The sequence below is a fragment of the Geotrypetes seraphini genome, chromosome 6, assembly GCF_902459505.1.
Source record: "Geotrypetes seraphini chromosome 6, aGeoSer1.1, whole genome shotgun sequence".
Classification (NCBI taxonomy): Eukaryota; Metazoa; Chordata; class Amphibia; order Gymnophiona; family Dermophiidae; genus Geotrypetes; species Geotrypetes seraphini.
In genome coordinates this window covers 223,808,112-223,826,112 of record NC_047089.1, presented here as the reverse complement: position 1 = coordinate 223,826,112, position 18,001 = coordinate 223,808,112, and the positions used below count along the sequence as shown (strand labels likewise).

The following is an 18,001-nucleotide window of genomic DNA, read 5'->3' as shown; positions in this document are numbered from 1 at the left end:
ATATCAGTGAATAGCTCCACACATGGGTTTTTAATTGGGCAGAAGCCTCTCTTGCCTGGTTAAGGGGCTCATTTTCAAATAATTTAAACACACAAAGTACCATAGAAATCTATGGTACTTTGTGTGTCTAACTATTTTGAAAATGAGCCTCCAAATCACTTTGACTACCGACGCCTTTATCGAAATTCCATTAGATGGCGGTAGGACACCTACCACCATCTATAATCAGGATGCCGTTTTTAGAGCAGAGGGGACAGAGATATACAATGGGAGGAAATGTGATGCAGAGAGCAGGCGAAACAGCAATATAGGAGGGAAGGGAGTATGAGAGAGTCCCACCGGACAGGAGAGACAGCAATATAGAATAGGAGGAAGTGCGATACAGAGAGAATGCTTCATGCAGAGTATGAGAGACAGAAACACGAAACTGGAGGGAATGTGATACAGAGAAAGAAAGTGTCATACAGAGCAGAAGAGACAGAAATATAGAATGGGAAGGAGAATATCATACAGAACAGATAGTGGTCTAGAATGGGAGAGAGTGTGTCACAGAGAGAGACTGTGTACTATTAAGGAGGAGAGACAGAGCTACAGAGTGCGAAGGAGTGTGATACAGAGACAGAGACTTAGAGGCATTTTCAAAAATCTAAGATGCCCAAGAAATGGCATAAATCGACACTTGAATTAGAGAATGACACGGTGAGAAAATTCATCACCGTTCCCGTCCCCGCGGATAACCGTGGGGAACCATCTCCATGTCATTCTTTAAGGAGAGAGGGAAAAATCAGAGTCTGAATGGGCCCAACCACTGGCCCTCAAGCATTGCATTGAAGAACGCTGGTGTAGAAGGACTGAGTTTGAGATGGATACTAAAGAACGGCACGGAATGCTTTCCCACGATTATCCGCGGGGACGGGAACGGTGATGAATTTTCTCACCGTGTCATTCTCTAACTTGAATGTCCTAATTGCCGGGATGCACATGGGCCAATTTTTGAAACCATCTTTCTGGATGTCTTGTGAGGTGTCCTAGCTGCTGTGTGTCGAAAACTAAAGGAGGTATGTTGGAGGCATGTTCTGAGCTGGCTTTGGGTAGGCTTTGGGCAGGTCCAGACTTATAATATTTCAGATATTATAGAATATGAATATAAGAATGATATGTTGTACTTAAAGTGTTACATGAAGGAAAATCAAATGTGTATTTATAAGATCATATGACTTTTTCTGATGCACTTGTTGTGATATGCAAAACTGAATAAAGAAATTAAAAAAAAAAAGACTTGGACATCTTGCGGTAATAATCAAACCTTTCCCAAGACATCCTGGATGGAACTTAGATGTTCTGAGCTAAACCTTTTAAAAGCATCTAAGTGCCAATAAGGTACCCAAACTGACCAGATGACCACTGGAGGGATTAAGTTATGACCCCCCCACACACACACTCCCCAGTGGTCACTGACCCCCTCCCATCCCCCCAAATCTGAATGAAACAGTATCTTGGTGAGTGGGCTAGTGAGGCATAGAAAGGAAAACCCATTACCATAAGCCACTCTGCATTTATAGTGGAAAGTGTGAGCCCAACAAAATCCTAATATACTGTCATATAGGTGTCACCTGCAGCCATAAGGGCTATTGGGGTGGTAGACAGGTGAGTATAGTAGGTTTGGGGTGAGTTTTGGAAGACTCACCATATATTAGAAGGGGCTTTGGGAGATGTACTTCTGGCACGCTTTATGTGAAGTTCATAGCAGTGCCCTCTAAGGGCACCCACTGCTCTATTGGCATGTCTATATGGCCAGTCCATTACAATGCTGGCCCCTCCCACTTCCAAATAGTCTGGCTTTGGACATTTTGAACTTGGTGGTCAAAAATGGCAAATAAACTTAGACGTCTTAAGGGTGGATGTTCTGGTGGCCAAGACATCTAAGTAGGTGGCTTTAAAAAAAAAAAAAAAATTGGATATCTTGAGATGTTGCCAGTTTGAAAATGGCCATTTCTCTGCCTCCAACTTTGGACGTCTTGCGGGAAACGTCCAAAGTCGGACTTAGAAATCCTATCGAAAATGGCCCTCAGTGTGTCCTACCAAGTATAAGAACATAAGAATTGCTGCTGCTGCGTCAGACCAGTGGTCCATCATGCCCAGCAATCCGCTCACGTAGCGGCCCTTTGGTCAAAGACCAGTACTCTAAATGAGACCAGCCTCACTTGCGTACATTTCAGTTTAAAGATTAAATAAATAGGAGAAGAAATCTTTTATAAATCAATTCACCTAATAAATAATATAACACTAAAAGTGAATCAAAGTATTTAAAGTATATATTAAATTATTAAAAAATAATTTATAGAGTGCTCAGTGTGAAATCTTATTCAAAACCAACAGGTTATTAGAATGAAGATGTAGTAACATTCCATCATTGCACTCACCTACCTACCAGCCCTATATAATTGATTGAATATAAGTTGCTCAAGCAGAATAATAGTAGTGAAGAAGTATAAATAAATACTTAGCTGGATATGCTTGATGACAAACTTATGTATATCTCCACTAAATGTTCTTGAGATCTGCTCATTGATGCTGGAGGTTGTACAATGGAATCTTTCTTGTATCGTTGGTTTAGTAGATAATACAAAAGAAGTGAGTCCCCAAATCCACCGTTAAAAGTTAATCCATTTCAGCATAAAGCTAAAACTCCTTGTAGTGATCACTACAAGGAGTTTTAGCTTTATGCTGAAATGGATTAACTTTTAACGGTGGATTTGGGGACTCACTTCTTTTGTATTATCTACTAAACCAACGATACAAGAAAGATTCCATTGTACAACCTCCAGCATCAATGAGCAGATCTCAAGAACATTTAGTGGAGATATACATAAGTTTGTCATCAAGCATATCCAGCTAAGTATTTATTTATACTTCTTCACTACTATTATTCTGCTTGAGCAACTTATATTCAATCAATTATATAGGGCTGGTAGGTAGGTGAGTGCAATGATGGAATGTTACTACATCTTCATTCTAATAACCTGTTGGTTTTGAATAAGATTTCACACTGAGCACTCTATAAATTATTTTTTAATAATTTAATATATACTTTAAATACTTTGATTCACTTTTAGTGTTATACATTTCAGTTTAGCCAGAATTTGTCCAACTTTGTCTTGAATCCCTGGAGAGTGTTTTCCCCTATAACAGATTCCAGAAGAGCGTTCCAGTTTTCTACCACTCTCTGTGTGAAGAAGAACTTCCTTACGTTTGTATGGAATCTATCCCCTTTCAACTTTAAAGAGTGCCCTCTCGTTCTCCCTACCTTGGAGAGGGTGAACAATCTGTCTTTATCTGATAAGTCTATTCCCTTCAGTATTTTGAATGTTTCGATTATGTCCCCTCTCAGTCTCCTCTTTTCAAGGGAGAAGAGGCCCAGTTTCTCCAATCTCTCACTGTATGGCAACTCCTCCAGCGAGAGGGACTGTGATACAGAGAGAGCACTGGCACTTAGTTTTATGTGTTACTTACGTGTGTATCATGGATGCCAATATTTGGTAGCTATGTGCGAATTTGCACCTACATGGTATAATGTGTAACCACAGGGAGCATCTACGTGGGTGGAGCATGGGCAGGTCATGATGTGTCTGTGAGTGACACTTGTAACTTACAGAATACTATCAGTTATGTTCATCACTTGGCCCATACAGACAAGCTCCTTTACACCAGTCATTTTATTTGTCAGCTCGCAACCTTGGGTTATCTTTGACTACTCTCCTTCCTTTCTCCGCTCAGTTTCAACAAACCGCTAAAACCTGCCGCTTCCTCCTCTATAATATTACCAAATTCTGACTTCTCCTCTCTGAGCACACTACCAAAACCCTTATTCATGTTCATCACCCCTTGCTTAGACTACTGCAACGTACTTCTCTCAGGTCTTCCGCTCAAATATCTCTCTCCCCTTCAATCCATTCAAAATGCTGCTGCACGACTCATATTCCATGAGAGTCGCCATGCTCACATTATCCCTCTCCTCTAGTCACTTCACTGGCTCCCCAGCATGAGGGGATCAGGCAGAAGACATATTCAGCTGGTGGGGCTTGGGCATTCCCACCAGCCAAGGTCTTAATTTTAACACAGCAGGGAAGGGAGGGCAGAGAGAAAATGCATGGGCTCACCCAGAAATGGTCTTCTGGCTATGCTACTGCTATGGAACAAGTTTTGTTCAGAAACAGAACTTTAATTAACCTTCCCGTATTGTTTTTCTCGATGCTGCCAATATTATCAGGGACATGGGAGTTTGTACATTGCAATGCAATACATTCTATTTTGAGACACAATAAAGATTATTGGACAGATTTCTGAAATGCTGAGTCAGGGATTAGACTGTGCAAGAATTGTCAGTCTGACTCTGGCCTACAAATGTTTACCTGAGATGGCCAACTGCTGGATTTTGAAGTGGAGGTTAATGGTTGGGTTTTCATCGGGTTTAGAAGCTCCTGTCTGAAGACTCATTGTTCCTTTTAGGCTCGGTAGCTTTTGGGGGTTAATCTTTCCCAAGTCCCATGAAAGTAACTGCAGAGTTGTAAAAAGGCAGAAATATATAGTCAAGTCAGCATTAGAGGGCTAGTATCCAGATAATTGCAACTATAAATGTGGGACACACTTTCAGTTGAGGTAAACTGTTAAAACAAACACCCAATCAGCTCCAGACAATGCTTTTCCAATGTATTAATTAATACAAATATACAATTAATACAAAATATAAATTAATACATATTTTTATCGGGTCCTCAGAACATACTTCCAGCCAAAACCTTTATAGGTAGGGTTACCATATGGCTGCAGAAAAAGGAGGACAGATTGAGACATCTGGGTTTTACTTCCATTGCTTTCAATGAAAATAAAACCCAGATGTCTCAATCTCTGTCCCTTTTTCTGGAGCCATATGGTTACTCTATTTATAATCATTCAGCACTTTAGCTCTTCATAGGTCCATATTTTGTGATAATTTAAATGAGAATTTATTCTTACAAACACTTTTAATCTTCACTCTTCATGTTTCAAAATATTTATTAAAAAAGTCAAAGAACTTAACTTCTTTTTCATATGTATATACACTTCTCCCTTCGGATTCGCGGGGGATAGGGGCAGAGCCGGACCGCGAAGGGTGAAATATCGTGAATATCTTCTGGTCCGGCTCTGACCCACCCCCGCCTCCCTCCCGCCTTCCCCCCGGCATCCCAGCCTTACCTGGTGGTCTAGCGGGCTTTCGGGGCAGGAGCAATCTTCCTACACTCCTGCCCCGTGCAGATCGCCAATAGGAAATGGCTGCCGTGAGTTCCCGTAGTCTCTCGAGACTACGACGGGAAATCCCCACAGCCATTTCCTGTTGGCGATCTACACGGGGCAGGAGCGAACGAAGATCGCTCCTGCCCCGAAAGCCCGCTAGACCACCAGGTAAGGCCGGGACACCGGGGGGAAGGCTAAACTATGGGTGTTTTCTTTTTTCCCCCTCCCCCAAAAATCGTGAATATGTGAAATCGCGATTGCCAAAACTGCGAATGGGGAGGGGGAAGTGTATAAATATATATATATATAAGATTTTTAAAAACATAAGAACATAAGAATTGCCACTGCTGGGTCAGACCAGTGGTCCATCGTGCCCAGCAGTCCGCTCACGCGGCGGCCCCCAGGTCAAAGAAAAGTGCTCTAAATGAGTCCAGCCTCACCTGCGTACGTCCCAGTTTAGCAGGGACTTGTCCAGCTTAGTCTTGAACGTTTAAGATCAGAAAATAGTAAGAGATTATGTTCAGAGGGTAGATTGCCAATCTCCCATATTAAGATTGGTGTGGCTTAAAGTTTTGGAATGCACTGCCAGGAATCTTGCGTTTCTGTACTGCTAGGGTGAATTTTAAGAAAATGTTAAAAACCCAACTGTTTGTTAATGCTTTTTTGTGTTGAGACTATATACTTAGAATGATTTGAAACTGTCTTCTGTCCTGCTGATTGCTTTTTAAAGTATGATGATTTGTAATATTTGAAACATGTATGTTTTGTTTTATATTTGTTATTATGCAAACCGTATAGGTAATATATGGTATATAAATTTTTAAATAAATAAAATATATATATATTGAAATATGAAGAGTGAAGATTAAAAGTGTTTGTAAGAATAAATGCTCATTTAAATTATCACGAAATACAAAATATGGGCCTATGAAGAGCTATAGTGCTGTATGCCTGTAAAGGTTTTGGCTAAAAGAATGTTCTGAGGACCTGATAAAAAGAAATTAATAAATAGGAAAAGCACTGTTTGGAGCACATTGGTTGTATTATTTAGATAAGACATCTCTACATATTTTGCGTCCCTTACCCAACTGTGTCTATTTCAATTCCCCCCCTAATCTTTACGAACCATACTTGCACCATCCTTGAAAGTCCTATTCTTAGGTCTCATTAAAATGGAACTCATATCAGCTGATTTTCTTAATCCCTCCTCTTTCACATACGCAGCATGCATACACCATGAACTCCCAGCAGCAACCTCACCATTAGCTCGTGCTTCTCACCTTGGTAACAGGGTCAAAAGTGTAAGTCCCCTGGGAAGGGGTCAGAGTCATATTTAAGACTCCCTTTGGCATTTGGCTGGTGACCGTCACAGCTTCTACAATTTTTCCCATGGTCTGTTTGGGTCCCACTGTGATTTCAAAGCGGGCAGTAGAACTGCTGTCCCGGAAATTGATCACATGTTTCGCATAAACGGGAATTGCCACCAGGCTGCAATCAAAACCATGAGAAATATAGTACGAGGCACCTTAACACAGAAAAAATATATAGTACAGCTTTCCCTACTGAACAGTTCATCGATTGGATGGGCTGGGGAGGGCTTCAGTGGCTGGGAGGGTGTAGATGGGCTGGAGTAGGTTTTAACAGAGATTTCGGCAGTTGGAACCCAAGCACAGTACTGGGTAGAGCTTTGGATTCTTGCCCAGAAATAGCAAAAAAATTTAAATTGAATCAGGTTGGGCAGACTGGATGGACCATTCGGGTCTTCATCTGCTGTCATCTACTATGGAAACCTCATTACCACCAACAGAGATGGGCAGTAAAATGCAGGGTGACTGTTAACAGAGTTTAAGTCTTAATATACTGCTTCTCAGTCTTGGCTAAGGACATATTAAAGCAGTTTTAACTTAAAATGAAGAAGATAAACAAAACAAAATATGGGAATTACAATCAATTGACAGAATAAAGAAAAAGGAAAGAGAGAGCTGGTGTTCTCTGAAAAATCCCAGGCCGAGACCAGAGGCATAGCTACCATGGAGTGAGCCTAGTATAAGGGCCAAGGCCACTCATAGGTAGGGGCTACATGATGTTGTTCTACTCCCTTCCCTCGCAAGTCTGGCATCCTTCCCTTCCTCTGCTTCTGACATCTCTCTATCACTCCCAATCCTCCAAACCTGTGGCGGGTTGCTAGTAGAGGCAGTGGTGTGAATAAGCAGCCTCCAGCCAGCCCTGCTCGGGACCTTTCCTCTACTGTGTCCCACCTTTCTGATATAACTTCCTGTGGGCAGGACACTACTACCTATGATGGTGTCTTGCTGCGTGTTTGGAAGATGAAGGGGGGTGATAGAGAGATGCTGGTCTCGCACAGGAGAGGGGATGATGCTGGACTGTGGGGAAAGCAGAAGGAAAGAGTTAGAAAGACCAGGAGTAAAGGGGAGGGGGGAAGAGATTTCAGACCTTTATGGGGGCAGGGAGCGGGTGAAGAGCGATGCTGAACTTGGGGGAAGCATAAAAAAGACAATAGAGAGACCTGGCGCAAAGGATAGGAGGAAGAAAGAGGGATGGATGCTGGACAGGGGTGGGGAGAACAGGGAGAGAGGGAGAAAATGGACCAAGAAAGAAAAAGGAAGAAACACTGGACCAACTAAAGGAGGGAGATAGAGATGCTGGACCATGAGGGGTGGGAGCTGCAGGAAGGAGGGACGATAAAGAGGGGTAGGGGAACAGAGAAGACATGCTGGACATGGATGAAGCACAGGGATGATGCTGGACAGAGTAAGATAGAGACATAGAGGAGAGATATAGAATATGGAGAAGGATAGAGAGTCTAAGAGGGCAGATGCTCACCATGGGGGTAGGACAGGGCCAATGACAGATAGGGATGACACTGGACAGGATGGATAGGACCATAGAGGAAGATAGATATGACATAGAGGCAGAAGAAATGTCAAAAATGACAGGAGACCCTAGAAAAACAGTTAAGAAAAAACATAAAAGTAGACAATAAACACTGAAATCAAAGCAAAATTCAGACAGCAATGATTGAAAAAAAGTATTTTTTTCTGACTTTATTAATTATAATATGTCAACTTTAGGCAACGTGCACCTCTGATTTCTTGCATTTCAGTTTCTATTTCTATTGTGAACTGTTTAGTTCTTTTAAACGGTATAGAAAAAATTTAAATAAATAAATATTACTGGGACAGGTTTTCTATATAGGCTTGGAATGTGTTTCCTTTTTGCTAGGTTTATTTATTGGAGCTCTGAAGGGATTCTTCTTTCCTCTCCCCCACTACCTTGGGACAGATGGTGTTACAGGGGGCCCATTCAGTCCTAGCTACACTACTGGCTGAGACATCTATGCATCTGAACATACAGAGAGACAAAAGGCAAGAAGCAAAGCTAGCGAGAGACAGATTACTTGTCTGTACAGATTGCTGTGAGAAAGACTGAGACTGTAAAAACGACACTGGAATTGGAGTCTGGTCAGAGACGCTCCCTTTGTATGAAATAGGCTAGGGCTGAGAGCTAATCACAGGGACCATCACTCTATGTTTGAGGCAGTCGCATAGCGAGGGTGAGAGGTGCCCCTCCCCCCCAATCTCTGCTCCTTCCCTGCTCCTGCCTGCTGCATGCCCCCCTTCCCTTATTCCTCTAGTTCAGGGGTGTCCAACCTTTTGGCTTCCCTGGGCCGCATTGGCCAAAAAAAATGGGGCTGCACAAATGCACAAGTGCTGCAGCAAGACAAAGGAGGGAGCCGGCAAGACGGTAAACACCCAGGGGCAGCAGAGGAAAACACTGCATCGCCTTCGACCGGGGCCACACAAAATACTTCACTGGGCCGCAGCGGCCCTCGGGCCGCAGGTTGGACACCCCTGCTCTAGTTGAAGTTGTTTGCAGTGTTCAGCAACATGCTCCTCGCAACCCCGTTGGCTCTCCCTCTGACGTCACTTCCTATGTGCGGCACCCAGAAGTGACGTCAACAGGAGAGTCGATGGAGTTGCGAAGAGCATGTTGCCGACTGCCATGATCAACAACTTGAATTAGAGGTATGGGGGAAGGGAAGGGAGGGAGGGAAGGAATGGGAAGAGGCGAGAGGCGGAGACGAGGAGAGGTGCTGGCACCCCCACCAACATGGTGCCCAGGACGGACCTCCCCTGGCCCCTCCCCCTTACTATGCCACTGGTTTGAGGACACTGGAGCTTGGATCTGTTAAACAGACAGACTGAAGCTGGGATCCAATCACAGAGGCACTCCCTGTGTATGAGAAAGGCTGGCACTGGATTCTGGTCACAGTTTTGTTCTCTGTATTTAAGAGACTGGGACTGAGTTCCATTCACAAAGACCTGCTTCCTATGTTTGAGAGGTAATGAGGGGCAGCATTGGGGGGGGGGAGGTGATCATATGTGATAATCTTAAGGTGGCCAAACAGGTAGAAAGGGTTATGGCAAAAACCAGAAGGATGCTTGGGTGTATAGGAAGAGGAATGGCCAACAGGAAAAAGGAGATGATAATATCTCCATGTATGTCTCTGATGAGATCTCATTTAGAGTACTGTGTACAATTCTGGAAAGTGTACTTTCAAAAGGATGCAGTCGGTTCAGAGGGTGCTTACTAAAATGGTCAGTGATCTTCATCATAAAGCTTATGGGAAGAGACTTAAAAATCTCAATATGTATACTTTGTAAAAAAGATGGAGAGGGGAGATATGATAGCGATGTCTAAATACTTCTGTGTCATAAATGTATAGGCTGCAAGTCTCTTTAAACTGACAGAAAGCTCTAGAACAGAGGTGTCAAAGTCCCTCCTTGAGGGTTGCAATCCAGTCAGGTTTTCAGGATTTCCCCAATGAATAGGCATGAGATCTATTTGCATGCACTGCTTTCATTGTATGCTAATAGATCTCATGCATATTCATTAGGGAAAACCTGACTGGATTGCGGCCCTGAAGGAGGGACTTTGACACTCCTGCTCTAGAATGAGGGGGCATATAATGAAGGTGAAAGGTGGCAGACTCTGGAGTCATGTGCATCAAAACAGGGGGAGGGGCACAGGGGCCATAGCCTCCCCATAAATTGGCTGTCAGAAGTGTCAGTTATGGCTCTTCCGACTCCCCCACCTACTACCTCCTTGGACGCCGTAATTTTTAATCTTCGGGTAGCTGGCAGTGGCAACGAAGTGAGCCTGCCACGGTCAGCCTGCCCCAGAAGTCGTCATTCTGTAGTGACATGTTAAACCACCGGAATGGGAAGGAGAGAGCGATGCCAGACCAGGGAATGGAAGGGAAGGAGGGGAGAGAGATATGCCAGACTACAGGAAGGAGAGGAGAGAGATAGCAGGCCGAAGGAAGGGGGTAAGAGAAGGAGAGAGATGCCAGACAATGGGAGAGGAGAGAGATGCCTGGCTGTGGGAAGGAGAAGAGAAAGATGGTAGACCATAGGAAGGAGGAAGGGGAGGAGAGAGAGATAGAGGGAGAGAAAGGGAAGAGATGATGCACAAGGATGGAAGGGAAGGGACGCCAAAGAACACAGGTGCATTATGGTTTGTTGTACTATTCTTTGCTGTAGAGTGTTTTGTTTTTTGTTGCTGGTAATGTAACATGTTTAACTGGCTTAATAAAAATTTTGAAAACTGAAAAAAAAGTGAAGGGAAGAGATTGGAAGGAGACAGTACACAGTAATGGGTGTGGCAGGGAAGAGAGATAGAAGAAATGCTTCTTATGGATAGATTGGAATGGGGTTGAAGAGGGAAGAGATGGTACACATGGATAGAAAGGAAGGCATAGAAAAGTAGATAGATTTCGAGAAGAAAGCAGAAAAATGGAAGAAATTTGAATGTTGAAAGTTAATGCCAAAGATGGATGTAGGGCAGAAAGTGAAGAAGGAGAGAAAAACAGCAAATGGATAAGAAGGCCCTGGATACACAGCTAAGAGCACAGACAGAAGGAAGTACAACCAGAGACTGGAAAAGATGATTAGAAAAATAAAATCACCAGACGACAAAGGTAGGGAATATGATTTTATTTTCAATTTAGTGACTGAAATGTGTCAGTTTTGAAAATTTATATCTGCTGTCTATATTTCGCACTGTTTAAGAAGAAATTAATTTCTTTCTATTTCTCTGGTGTTGTACTGCATGTAAAATCTGGCATCTTAGGGGGTTTTTTGTGTACTTTTAGTTTGTGGTCCTGTATTTGCATAGGGGTTATCTGGGTTCTGCATGTGTGATCAAGGCCAGGTGTTCTGGTAGGAATGAATGTTGAGGTGCTTTGTGTAGTTTAATTTTGAGGTTAACCATTATGTGTTGTTAATAAGATTATATTGTGTGTGTATATATGAAAAATGAATAGAAAATGGTATTACGATTAGTACTATTATTATTATGGGGTGGGGTCTAGGGTGGAGCTTGGACAGGGTTTGGCTGGGCCAGAGCTTTTGGGCCTCCCTCAAAAAAAACCCAACTTAAAAGCATTTTACTGCCTATGTCTAGAGTAACCTGAGAAAATACTTCTTCATGGAAAGGGTGATGAATTCATGGAACAGCATCCTGGTGGAGATGAAGACTATCTGAATTCAAACAAGCTTGAAACAAGTACATAGGATCTCTAAGGGAGAGGAAGGGATGGTAGTTGGCATGGATAAAGCTATACGGTCTTTATTTGTCTTCAATATTCTCTATTTCTATGATCCAGTCAAAGAGAACTGATCCTCTGTGGGGTGGAGGGGGTGGGGGGGGAGGGGAGACTGGGGCTGGGATCTTCTCTCAGATTGTGTAAGAGGGACTGGGGCTTAGTTCTGGTCACAGATGACCTCTCCCTGCACATGACAGAGCCTTCAGCATAATTTTCAGAATATTACAACGGGAGTCTCGACCCTGAAGAAAAAGTAATGAAACTTGGGGCTTCTTTTACTAAGCTGCGTTAGGGCATTAACGTGCAGGATAGCGCGCGCTAGACGCTAACGCCAGCATTAAGCTGGCATTAGTTCTAGCCGCGTAGCGTGGGGTTAGCGACGCTAATCTGCTGCGTGCGCTAAAAATGCTAGCGCACCTTAGTAAAAGGAGCCCTTGGTCATGTCAGTGGAGGCGCTTCCTAATTCAAATTTTCTACTAAAAAGATGTTATTATTTTAAGGATTCACTTTAAGATGACTATCATACCAAAAGATATATATATCTATAAAAAGATCCAAAGAAGAGAATGGTTTATGCGATCTCTAAATGAAATGCATAAAAGAGAATATCAAGCCTACAGAGGATCTAAAAATATTGTTGCACATTAATTGTTGTCTGGGTTTGTTGGGTATTGACACAGAGCCTTCAGCAAAACATTCCCTGTGTATGAGAGGTACTGGGGCTGGCAACCAGTCATGGACACCTGACTTGTGGGAAAGAGAGAGTGAGCTTAGGTGCTAGCTATAGAGACTCCGCTCCCTGTGTCTGAGAGACTAGGGCTGGGATCCAAACACAGAGCAAAACTGAACCTTATATCTAGTCACAAAGACTCTTTGTTTTAGATGCAGGGGTGTCCAACCTTTTGGCTTCCCTGGGCTGCATTGGCCGAAAAATTTTTTTCTGGGGTCGCACAAACGCGCGAACCCTGCAGCAAGAAAGAGGAGGGAGCCGGCATGACGGTAAACACCCAGGGGCAGCAGAGGAAAACACTGCCTCGCCCTTGACCAGGGCCGCGCAAAATATTTCCCGGGGCCACAGGTTGGACACCCCTGCTTTAGAGAGAGCAGAGCCAATTTCTAGTTACAGAGAATATGTCTTTGTATGTGAGAGTGAGAATCTAGGCACAGAGATCTGCTCTGTGTGTATGAGAGAGACTGGCACTGGGATCCAGCAACAGAGACTCTCTTCCTGTGTGTAAAGGAGACTGGGGCTAGGTCCTAGTCATAGAAACAGTCTTCCTTTGTGTGAGGATATGTTTAGAAATAAGAGACCATGACAATCCTATATAATAAAAGCTTACCGGCACATGCGCATTGAAAACATCGTGATCCCTGCCGCTGTGGTGTGTGATCCGTAGCCGTGTTCCATTTTAGAACCCGGTGGCAGGGAACATTCTGGCCACTCCCCTCCTCCTCCTCCCACCCTCAGTCACCAACCGCTGGAGGAAGCTGCCATATTCGGCAGCTTGAGGAGGTGGTGTGGAGTGGTGCTGGCGGCGGCTGCCGGGAGGAGGGCTTCGTGCAGCGGCGCTGGCGGCGGCTGCCGGGAGGAGGGCTTTGTGCAGCGGTGCTGGCGGCGGCTGCCGGGAGGAGGACTTCAATCTGCTGAGGGTCGGGTACTGCTCCAGTGAGGATCGTGGCCGGCTCTACTAAACTTCGCAGCCGCACAGCACCTCAGTAGAACATTTCCTCTGACGTACGCAATCGCATCAGAGGGAATGTACTTCTGAGGGGCAGAGCGGCCTACGAAGTTCACGCTGCATACTAGACCGGGGAAACAGGTAAGGGGTGCTGCTGGAGCAGGGAAGAGGTGCTACTGGGCCGGGAGAGCAAGGAAGAGGGACGGGGAGCAGGGAAGAGGTGCTATTGGACCGGGGGAGCAAGGAAGAGGGACAGGGGGTGCAAGGAAGAGGGACGGGGAGCAGGGAAGAGGTGCTATTGGACTGGGGGAGCAAGGAAGAGGGACGGGGAGCAGGGAAGAGGTGCTATTGGATCGGGGGAGAAGAGGGCTGGGGAGGGTAAAATTGGTTTGGAGCTGGGGCTGAAAATAGGGGACATGTGAGGGAAGGAGGCTTAGCACCCGTTAATGTTACGGGCTTAAACTCTAGTGAAGAAAGAAATGTATATTGGAACTAGATCCTCTATATAGATCAAGTTCAGATGAATATATTGTTTTGTAAATACATCAACTGTAACCTTTCTCGACTGTATGCTATGTATGTTAACCTGTCATGACTATATTCTATGTATGTTAACCTGTTCTGAGCTCGTTGGGGAGAACAGGATAAGAAATGAATTAAATAAATAAATAGGGTTCCCTTACATACTTCTGAGCACTGACATGATAGGAGAGTAGACGGAAGTTCCCATCAGGTGGAATGAAGGACAGAATTCGCTCCGATTCCCAGCGCTTGAAACGGACACATGGATGGAAGCTAACATCATCTAGCAGTCGGGGGTTCTAAAATTAAAAAAAACCAGAAGTTTAATGGCTGGCTGGGCAATCAACACTCCCATCTGTCCTTGCATCTATGTCCCGTTGCTATTGAAAGTGTCTAAGTTAGGTTCTCTTTGCTTCCAATCATTAATCAACTTTTGGCATCCCCAAGCTGTGTGTGTAAATCCCAGTGCCACCATATTTGTGTCCCTCTTCAGCCCTAGGCTATCTTCCCAATGAGTCTCAGTTTTACCATGAAGGAAAGGGTGAGGTCAGGCATCCCTGTCAGTTTCACGCAGGCATCAATCACACCTTGTATTTCTGCAGTCACTGTGGAACCTGTAGAGGACAAAGTCATAAAGAAAGAATAGCTGGCATGAGCAGAAATCAAAGACTATGAACTGAGAACAGACAATGTTTTACTCACTTCCCAAATCCTACAAAGCACTGTAGCCTAATTAGGCTGGAAAGAGCTGGTTTTTGAAGCATAATAATAGCTTTTGATTAATTAGCTTCTTGCTACAAATGTTTCTCTACCTCACACCCTCTCGCTTATGGCTATAAGTTCTCGAGCCAAGTATCAATGTCAAGGTTCACCAGACATTTTGATTGGCTAATTCAAGTATTTTTTAGTTCAGAGGAAGGCTACTACAATGGTTGATGGTCTACATCATAAGGTGTAGGGAGACAGACTTAAAGATCTCAATATTACATTAGGGATTTCTATTCCGTCATTATCTTGCGGTTCAAGGCGGATTACAAATGGATTGTCAGGATATTAGAGATATTTAGGGAGTAGTTTGTACATTTCTTTGAGTTGCAAAGGAATTGTCATAGTATTAGAAGTACTTATGGAGTAGTTGCAGGTGATGCTCGGGACATTTCTGATTGAGTTAGTTCAGTTTTATGTGTTTTTTTTGAATAGAAGGGTTTTTATTTCTTTTTTGAAGGTTTTGTAGTCTGTGGTCGAGGTCAATAGGTTGTAGAATTGGAGGTCAAGTGTTGCAGCTCGAGTGGCTAGGAGGTTGTCGTACAATTTTTTTCTTTTGACGTTTTTGGTTGGAGGGTGTGTGAATGGTGCGTGGGTTCTCCTATGTCTGGTTGAGGTGGATTGAATTAGTCGATTGTTCCAATAGGCTGGGCTGTCTCCGTTTATTGCTTTAAATAGTAGGCAGTAAAATTTGAAGTATACTCTTGCTTGTATTGGGAGCCAATGTGATTCGTGGTATGCCTCTGTAACGTGGTCGAATTTCTTCTGTGAGTAGACCAGTCTTAGGGCTGTGTTTTGTATTGTTTGTAGTTGTTTTATCATGGTTTCTGTGCAGGGGAGATATAGTATGTTGCAGTAGTCTATTACATAGTTCTTCAATCGCCGGTCAGCGGACCGGTAACGGTCCGCAGAAAATTCCTGCCGGTCCGCACAGGGCCGGCAAGATCGACGCCGTTAAATTTCCTGCCCCAGTAGTGTTTGTGGAAATCTTCTGTTCCTCCCAGCCTCGGGCGATCAAGACAGGCTGCCGACATCGGGCATTCCCTCTGTGAGTCTCGCCTATGCAGAAACAGGAAGTTGAAACAAAATAGGCGGGATTCAGAGAGGGAAGGTCCTGACATTGGCAGCCTGTGTTGATCGCTGCCCCTGCCGAGTCTCCAAAGAGGGCCGTGGGGAAAGTGCAGGCAGAGAGGAGATGGTCAGCGTATGCGGGGAGGACAACGCGTCTATGCTGAGATTCTACCCACATGCAGGATGTGCAGGATGCGGCGGGTAGGGGCCTCCGGCTCATCAGGGCCTGCGGTGCAACGCTGTTTTTGCCGGCTTGGGGGGGTCGCGAATGTGCAGGGCACAGCAGGAGTAAGATCATAGGGAGCCTTCAACAGTGGCTGTCTCCTCTCCTAGCAGCTCTGTACTTACCAGGGCAGTGATTCACTTTGGCAACTTCCCCTTTCCTCAGAGGTGGCAACGGACCCAAGGCTGCCTCAAGAAATCACTGCTGCAGGCAAGTACTGAGAGCTGCTGTAAGGAGAGGAAACTACTGTTGGAGGCTGGGAAGCTGTTGGATAAAGGGAGAGCTGCTACTGGACCTGGAGGGAGGTAGAAGAAGAGATGCTACTGGGAGGGGAGGAAGGAAATGGATGGGAAGAGAGTTAATGTTGGATAGGGGGGAGGAGGGAAGGGAGAAGGAAAAAAGGAAGGAAACAGCTGGCAGGGAGATTACAGGAGGGGAAGGGGGTCAGGGGTCAGGGTGGAATGGAGAGATCCGATGAGGGAAAGGGGAGAGAAAGAGGAATGAGAAAGTAGAGAGAGATTGATGCTGGAAAGGGGGTCAGCAGAGAAATGAGAGAGGGATAAAGATGCTAGATCTGGTGTAGGAGAGATAAAAATGAAGAAAGCAGTGAAGCTGGAATGAATGATGTAAAAAGGAGAGAGGAGGCACAGGCTGGATAGAAAGGGGAGAGGGGCATAGAAAGAAGTCAGATACATATGGAAGGGGGAGAGAGCAGACAGTAGATGGAATGGGCAGACGCTGGAAAGAAAAGAGTGAAAAGAAGATGAAAGCAGAGACCACAAAAGGTAGAAAAAAATCATTTTATTTCTATTTTGTCATTACAATATATCAGATTTGAAATATATATTCTGCTAGAGACATAACTGGGGACTGCAAAGGCTAACACTATTCCTATCATGTGTGACTGCAGTACTCTGTTAGCATGATATTTCTGTGTAGCATTCTGTAATAATTTGGCTTGTTCAGTTTTCTTGATAGTAGAGGGGATATATGTGAAGGGGAGGGGAGACAGGGGTTTTGTTGGTCCTTGCTCTGAATATTTATATTTATAAAATGACAATTGTACAGAATATTGTTTCTTTTTATACTTTAATAAAATACATTCAATATAAAATCATAACTGAGGCTTGTGCAGAAGGGATCAGATGGTTTGTGGGGACCGAGCTTGCGGAAATATGTTTTTTTATTTCGGTCTTAGTAGTTTGCTGGTCCACAAAATAATTATTTTATATCTGCTGGTCCACGGGTGTAAAAAGGTTGAAAAACATTGGTCTATTAGACCTAGGATTAGGGATTGTACCAAGAGTTGGAATTGTTTTCTGTCGAATAATTTTCTGACTTGCCTCAGGTTTCTCATGACTGCGAATGATTTTTTTTATTGTTTTGTTGATTTGTGGCTGCGTTGTACAGCCTCTGTTTATTAGCACTCCCAGGAGTTTTCAAATGAGTTGGATGTGGTATGTTGTAGAGTTTATGACAAGGTTTGTTACTGTTGGGGTTTTGTTATTTTTGAGTAGGTTGAAGTTTGTTTTGTCCAGATTTAGTTTTAGTTTGTGGTCCAGTGGCGTACCTAGCATATGTGACACCCGGGGCCCATTATTTTTTGACACCCCCCAATCTGTATGAAAACATGATTTTTAGTAACAATCCACATGTCACACATGAATACCTAGGAAAAGGCAGCATCTTACATACTGCAATGAGCAGTACAACATCAATACACCCATTGTAAAACTAAACAAGCCAGACTAGTACAGATCAATCCTGCAGTCAATCCTAACAAAAAACCATGTCTTTCGAACACACAAAATACCTTTGCCTAGTATGGAATATGAAATC

At 44.0% G+C, this 18,001-nt stretch overlaps 1 protein-coding gene across 5 annotated transcripts in view; it reads right to left on the bottom strand.

Moving 5' to 3' along the window:
- AP3M2 (adaptor related protein complex 3 subunit mu 2) overlaps positions 1 to 18,001 on the bottom strand; it is an 88,362-nt gene that overhangs the window by 2,562 nt on the left and 67,799 nt on the right. For all 5 annotated transcript variants that reach the window (XM_033949343.1, XM_033949346.1, XM_033949344.1 and 2 more), the window contains 4 exons: positions 14,632 to 14,717; positions 14,269 to 14,402; positions 6,555 to 6,762; positions 4,413 to 4,557 (listed from right to left, as the gene is read on the bottom strand). In XM_033949343.1, the coding sequence (XP_033805234.1) occupies positions 4,413 to 4,557; positions 6,555 to 6,762; positions 14,269 to 14,402; positions 14,632 to 14,717 (573 nt within the window). The remainder of the gene's footprint in view (positions 1 to 4,412; positions 4,558 to 6,554; positions 6,763 to 14,268; positions 14,403 to 14,631; positions 14,718 to 18,001) is intronic.